At 48.8% G+C, this 7,423-nt stretch overlaps 1 protein-coding gene across 1 annotated transcript in view; it reads left to right on the top strand.

The window, feature by feature from the left end:
• The window catches only part of LOC310860340 (uncharacterized protein), a 10,779-nt gene extending 3,817 nt beyond the window's left edge, over positions 1-6,962 (top strand). Inside the window, exons 4-6 of the mRNA XM_083767197.1 lie at positions 693-717; positions 906-932; positions 5,414-6,962. Of these exons, the coding sequence (XP_083623323.1) occupies positions 693-717; positions 906-932; positions 5,414-5,634 (273 nt within the window). The 3' untranslated portion in view covers positions 5,635-6,962. The remainder of the gene's footprint in view (positions 1-692; positions 718-905; positions 933-5,413) is intronic.
• Positions 6,963-7,423: the final 461 nt, after the last annotated feature.

Here is a 7,423-nt window from a genome sequence, read left to right as displayed (position 1 = left end):
GGGAGAGAAGAAGACATGCCATCCGGACAGCGTTTCACAACGATCTCTGACCATGTTCAAATTGAACATGGTTAATATAGCATACCGTAATCAATACACCGGAAAATGTGTCGAACAACAAGGTCAAAAAACATATTTGTTTACAAATGGACAGATAATGCAAGATGTCACGAATATTGCACACAGGAACTGTCTCACGGGGCAGAGATAGTCCGGACCTGCAATATCAGTTAGTGGAACCGGGGGACAGGGCATAACGTCATTGAGTGCAGTTTACCAGTCTGTTAGAGCGAATCCTAACTTCAAGGGCAAAAACACAGAGGCTGGGTGTTATGGCCAACGGAAACAAAACAATTCTTATCTAACAACGCTGGCTAGGGGAGAAGTATCTAAACTATCTAAACTCAGAACCATACTATTTTAAAGTCAGTGGGACAGCCTGACATAAAATGTCAGTCACAGGGCATTATTATAATCCATGATTCTGCAAGACCATAGGGGACACCGGGTCATAGTTCACATGAAAACCGTCATCCACCAAAATCACAGATCTACAAAAGAAAAATACCTGACAGAAGCTGATCAGACAAAAGGTTATAGGCTAGTATGTAGGTACTTGTATAATTTTAAAATCTCTCTCTCTCTCTCTCTCTCTCTCTCTCTCTCTCTCTCTCTCTCTCTCTCTCTTCCAGATTTCATATAAGGCAGAGTGCAGCGGTGAGTTAATAATGTATTCCAGTGACGTTTCATTTCCCTCTTTCAGTCTGACGCATTGTGGGTTTCATATGATTGATTTTGCACTTTCTAGTGACTCTTCAGAACCAGTTATTCAAATATTGTCATTGTTTGTCTTTTTGTTTTCACTCAACGATATTTTTAAATTATTATTATTATTGTTTTTATAGCAAACTGTTCAGCAAGACCCACCAAAGGTGAGTGACATGCATGACTCTGAGATTTTGGGTGAATTCCATCGACCATATTATGACCTCAAACTTCTAGTTTGAGGTAATAATAGTTTTACTGGAGGTGTGAGTCACGTCCGCTAACACTGACTGACAGGGACATGCACACATAGACATCAAAGGGGGCTTCAGCCCCTGCCCTTTTACCCGTCTTTAAAACAACTGCAGAATTTACTGTGGTGAAAGAAATGCAAATGCCCTCCTCTCCTTTCCATGCCATGCCGGAAGGCAGCCTTCAGGAGAAAAAAAATCCCGAAGTCTCCTGAACTTCAAAGTAGTATTTTGCGTTGAACAAATTTGTTTAGAAATTGCGTATGCGTATACACCGCATCTCTATAGCTAAAGAGTGCTGGGTTGCGCCCCGGAAATAGCTGATCCACAAGCGTGTTGTGAGCTTGTAGATCTGCTATTTGTTATGCGGTGGCAGAGAGTTGAACCCAATTGTGCAGAGTAACCACAGACAAGTATAGCCGTTTAAGGGTTTAATCAAAAATAGGAAGCAAGTCTTACACTGAAAATAGATACTCAGCAGGAATCCAGGCAATAATCTCAACATGAGAAGAATGCAGGAACAACGGACAAAAACTCACACTTGAGTAGAAACAGGAATAAATCTCATCCTCGAGTAGACATAGGAAAACAGGAAATATATCTCACTCAGGAGTCAGGAACAAAAACAGAAAAATGACATGGTAGTCAAAACAGGAAACATGCACCGACGACATCTAACTATGAACTGACAAACATGTTTGTAATGAGTCCAGTCTTATAGGGGGAGGGTTGATTGATGAAATGTTCACAGGTGGAAAGAATGTGACTGTAGAGTGGAAGGGGGAAGTGAGTGTTGCCAGGTCTGACAGTCTGTGGAGAGGTTGCCAGGTCTGGCAAGGTAAGCGGAGGGACAGATCCTAACAGTACCCCCCCCTCAAGGGACGGATACCAGACGTCCAACAAACATAACGAGGAACGCGCAGGGTGGGTGGAGGGGGCCTGGAGGAGGGAAAACTGAGGCAGAGCTGGAGACTTCAGGGGGACGTCCGGGGGGCTGGGACGAGGCAGCAGAGGTGTCGTCTGGGGGGCGGCCTGGAGGCCGGGACGAGGCTGCGGAGGTGCCGTCAGGAGGGCGGCCTGGAGGCCGGGACGAGGCTGCGGAGGTGCCGTCCGGAGGGCGGCCTGGAGGCCGGGACGAGGCTGCGGAGGTGCCGTCCGGAGGGCGGCCTGGAGGCTGAGACGAGGCGGAGGACCGTGGAAGCGGAGCCGGGTATGCTGCAGGCGCTGGACATGATGCTGCAGGAGACGCCAGGGGTGCTGCAGGCGGAGCCACAGGAGAAGCTGCCGGCTCTGGAGCTGAAGCTGCAGGAGACGCCAGGGGTGCTGCAGGCGGAGCCACAGGAGATGCTGCAGGCTCTGGAGCTGAAGCTGCAGACGACGCTGCAGACTTAGGAGACGGGACCCCAGAGGCAAGCTGCAGCGGCGGGGCCTCGGAGGCGAGCTGCGGCGGCGGGGCCTCGGAGGCAAGCTGCAGGGCCTCAGAGGCGAGCTGCAGCGGCGGGGCCTCGGAGACGAGCTGCAGGGCCTCAGAGGCGAGCTGCAGTGGCGGGGCCTCAGAGGCAAGCTGCAGCGGCGGGGCTTCAGAAAACGCTGCAGACGGGACCGCAGAGGATGCTGCTGGCAGAGGCGACGCCGGAGTTGCTGCAGGCAGAGGCGACGCCGGAGGTGCTGCAGGCAGAGGCGACGCCGGAGGTGCTGCAGGCAGAGGCGACGCCGGAGGCTCTGCAGGCGGAGGAGGCAGAGCTGCAGGTGGAACTGCAGGCGGAGGGGGCGGAGCTGCAGGTGGAACTGCAGGCGGAGGAGGCGGAGCTGCAGGTGGAACTGCAGGCGGAGGGGGCGGAGCTGCAGGTGGAACTGCAGGCGGAGGCAGAGCTGCAGGTGGAACTGCAGGCGGGGGAGGCGGAGCTGCAGGTGGAACTGCAGGCGGAGGGGGCGGAGCTGCAGGTGGAACTGCAGGCGGAGGGGGCGGAGCTGCAGGTGGAACTGCAGGCGGAGGAGGCGGAGCTGCAGGCGGAACTGCAGGCGGAGGAGGCAGAGCTGCAGGTGGAACTGCAGGCGGAGAAGGCGGTGCTGCAGGCAGAGCTGCAGGCGGAGGAGGCGGAGCTGCAGGTGGAAACGCAGGCGGAGGAGGCAGAGCTGCAGGTGGAACTGCAGGCGGAGAAGGCGGTGCTGCAGGCAGAGCTGCAGGCGGAGGAGGCGGAGCTGCAGGTGGAACTGCAGGTGGAGGAGGCAGAGCTGCAGGCGGGACTGCAGGCGGAGAACAGGAGGAGGATGCTGCAGGCTCTGGAGACGGGACCCCAGAGGACGCTGCACACCCAGGAGGCGAAGAGGATGCTGCAGACTCTGGAGACGGGACCCCAGAGGACGCTGCACACCCAGGAGGCGAGGAGGATGCTGGGACCCCAGAGAATACTGCACACCCAGGGGATGAGGAGGGTGCTGCAGGCTCTGGAGATGGAGAGCGGAGCGGCAGAAAACGGAACGGAGACAAAGTCACTGGGAACGAGGAGGATGCTGCAGGCTCTGGAGACGGGACCCCAGCAGACGCTGCACACCCAGGAAAAACACCCCCGGGGTCCCGCTGCCGTAGTGCTGGCCCGTGACGGGGCTGCACCGCTGCAGGCGGGAGTGCATCAGGACGGGAAGGGGCTGCAGGCGGGACTGCAGCTGGACGTGACGGGGCTGCCCGGGTGGGCTTGGTGGCTGGGAGACCCCGGGACACACCCCCCCGCCTGTTGACACAACGGGGACCTCCCCGAGCCAGGCGGGTGCCATAATAAGGATTTTGAGTGTGCGGTTGATCTGAATAAACAGGAAACTCTTCATTGCCGCGACAATGGGGAAAGAAATCCATAGACTGGGTGTTCTGATGGTTAGCATCCAGGCTAGTGGGACATAGGCTCATCACTCCAACCCTGATTGAGTGAGGAGCTGACTGGGAAACATGGGGTGAGCTGGTCTCCACAAAGCTATTAAGCCTCCCATTAACCACATCCAGGTAGGGAACAAAATGGTTTGTCCATGGCCTCTCTTTGAACCACTGCTGGTGTACTGTGATCTCCTTCTGGAGTTCAGCACGCAGGTTTGGAGGAGAGGCCACAAAACAATCTACGACAGTTTCAAAGTTCAGCACCTTCTTTGTCAACACTAGTAACTCTGCTGGGTTCATGCTTTTTGGTCAGTTCATACTGTTATGCGGTGGCAGAGAGTTGAACCCAATTGTGCAGAGTAACCACAGACAAGTATAGCCGTTTAAGGGTTTAATCAAAAATAGGAAGCAAGTCTTACACTGAAAATAGATACTCAGCAGGAATCCAGGCAATAATCTCAACATGAGAAGAATGCAGGAACAACGGACAAAAACTCACACTTGAGTAGAAACAGGAATAAATCTCATCCTCGAGTAGACATAGGAAAACAGGAAATATATCTCACTCAGGAGTCAGGAACAAAAACAGAAAAATGACATGGTAGTCAAAACAGGAAACATGCACCGACGACATCTAACTATGAACTGACAAACATGTTTGTAATGAGTCCAGTCTTATAGGGGGAGGGTTGATTGATGAAATGTTCACAGGTGGAAAGAATGTGACTGTAGAGTGGAAGGGGGAAGTGAGTGTTGCCAGGTCTGACAGTCTGTGGAGAGGTTGCCAGGTCTGGCAAGGTAAGCGGAGGGACAGATCCTAACACTATTATCGCTATTTGTTGTCCAAAAGTGCCCTCTTACGGGATTCTAGCCCCTGCACCTCGAACTCTCTGCACGGCCCTGCTGACTGACACTCTCCCGCACTCTGCAAAAATCTCCTTTACAAATGCAAGTGTGCAGACGGTCTCCCGCCGACTATAAACCCATAAATACTGGGAAAGCTGGGAAAGTGTCATTTTAGATGTTATAGCTAAGCTATACTGCAGGGTTCCCCAATAGGCGGCCCGCGGGCCATTTGCGGCCCACAGAGCGCCCCCTTGTGGCCCATGAAAGAATTTAAAAAAAAAGAAAAAAAAAAATCCCATTTTTTTTCTTTTTTTTTGAAGGGTCCCAGATATAAATGGCATTAAATGGGGGTCAGTAGCCTCTGCATGTCAAACTGGGCATCCTTTTCAAATGGGGTCTTGCCCTGAAAATGAATTTTCAGGGCAAGACCTCGACCTCGCGCGTGCAGACTCGGCCCCCAGCCTGGTACGCTAGTCAAAATATGGCCCTTGAGGAAAATTAATTGGGGAACCCTGCTATACTGTATAGCAGCATTATGTAAAAAAGACCCAAAAAATCGGTGGTTCTCAAAAACAGCAGATCAAAGAGCTCACAGCACGTCACTTCGTGCCATGCTGCACGCTTGTAGGCTAAATCTGCTATTTAGGATTTATTGATGTCATCTCTTCTATTTTGCACTCAGGTCCTCCTCTGACCTGCCTCGGAGGCTGGTGTCCAGAACCATGGAAGGTTCTATTGGGGTTTGCTGTTGCCGTTGGAGCCGCCGTCCTCTCGTGTCTCGTCTACCGTCTCTGGCTGTCCAAGCGGAAAGGCCGGCAGAGTTTCCCTGCGGTCGCTGAAACCCACCATGATGGCACTGAAGACCTGGGCTCCTACAGCGCTGTGAAAACAAGCATCTCATAAAATGTGTGTGTGTTTTTTAAACTATCTCACATCAAGTAGGAGCATTTTTATGTTATGCCTCCTGCATCCCAGCGGTTCTTAAAGTGTGTGTGTTCTTTTCCCTCTAAAACATGTTCATGTTCAGGTACTATGATTTCAAAACTTTAACTTAAAAGGATCCCTGGCTAATAAGCCTATTGTGACTTAATAGGGTTATAGGCTATCATGTCACAGAAATTGTGTATTTTTGATTGGGGCTTTTGACTCAAACCAAAAATACACAGGGAAGACATACTATTTGAATATTCTAACCACACCATGGCACTCCATCTTTAAACCACTTAAACACCATCTGTATTGTGGAGAAAACTGCAGATCTACTGTGACACATTGTGAGCTTGATATTTAATGTAGAGTGGGGGTACTACTATAGAGAGCCCTGAGGGTTTAAGAGGTTATGTCACATGACCATAGAAACACCTCTTTGTACTGTGGGAGCGATGCGTGTGGATAAGTTGTCTTTACTTTTAAACTGACTTTTTTCCTGCTTCATACATTATTATTATTATTATTATTATTATTATTATTATTATTATTATTATTATTATTATTATTATTATTATTATTATTATTTATTGTGTTGATGTTTAAATCAAACTAAAAGTGTACATTTCTGTTTGGCTGCATGCTGCTTCTCTTGGTTTCTAAATGTGCTACTGTCCTCCGCTAAATTCAGTTTTCACTTTGTTTATTTTGTTCAAAGTTTGTGTTTCTTTTTTACATTAAGGAACGTTCTCTCCCGCTGTTTGAAGAACAGCAAGAAAACAAAATTTTAAACAGTTTTGTAGAGGAAAGACTAGTTAGTCAATAATACATAATAAAATACAAGATTAGGTGCTATGAATTCGACATTGTTTATAGATTATTGCACTGAAATTTGAACCCCACAATATGAACACTGTGGTCAGTATCTCGGCCAGTTAATCATGACAAGCTTAATGCCTGGCTTCATTTGACACCCACTTCAAAACCATGAAACCACGAAACCAGTATTATCTCATAACGTTTTTAACGGGCCGTATATGTTGGTCAACATTCCAACACATTAAGACACATTTGTGGCTGGTTAAAACTTTAAACTCACCCGTGGCTCCCGACATGTGTTGCCAGTTAAGATTCACCTGTGGCTTCCCTTAGTCCCTGTGAGGTTAGGGTTATAGGTTAGGGTTTGGGGTAGGGTGTCAGACTAATTAATGTCTGTCGTACCAAACATATGCACCCCTGTTTAGCAGCATGTGTAGGTGTACCGTCTTCTAAGCAATCTTAATCTATGTCTCATCCCCGTAACCGTAACCAACAAAAGCTTTAGCCTACAGTTGAAACACTCTACCTCTATTTTAGTAAAGTTGACTAGATTTATTTGATGTTTGGTTATAAGGAAACTCCGGAAGAAGAATGTCAAGGATAAACACAAAAGACTGCTTATTGCACATTCCTTACTGCTGCCTCTCAACGTTATTTGCTGCTAAAGTTATTTTTAGAGTGGTCTTGCCTGTAGCCTATGTTTTAAACCTTTTCATCTCTTCAAAACCCAACATGTTGCTGCTTGTACCTGTATGAGTGAGAGACAAATAAAACCTTCTTTATTATTGATTATCTTGATCAATTGTCGTCCTTGGACTCACAGTCCCCTTTTCCACCAGGGTTGGTCCATGAGCCAGAGCTCCAAAATTGGAACGTCAATTATGAATTGAGTGTGCAAACCATACCTATATTAAATTGTTTATATGATCAGTATACATAAATAGAT

The sequence above is a fragment of the Protomyctophum parallelum genome (genome assembly GCF_964188405.1).
Source record: "Protomyctophum parallelum genome assembly, chromosome: 6".
NCBI classification, from domain to species: Eukaryota; Metazoa; Chordata; class Actinopteri; order Myctophiformes; family Myctophidae; genus Protomyctophum; species Protomyctophum parallelum.
This window is presented reverse-complemented; position numbering and strand designations above follow the sequence as displayed.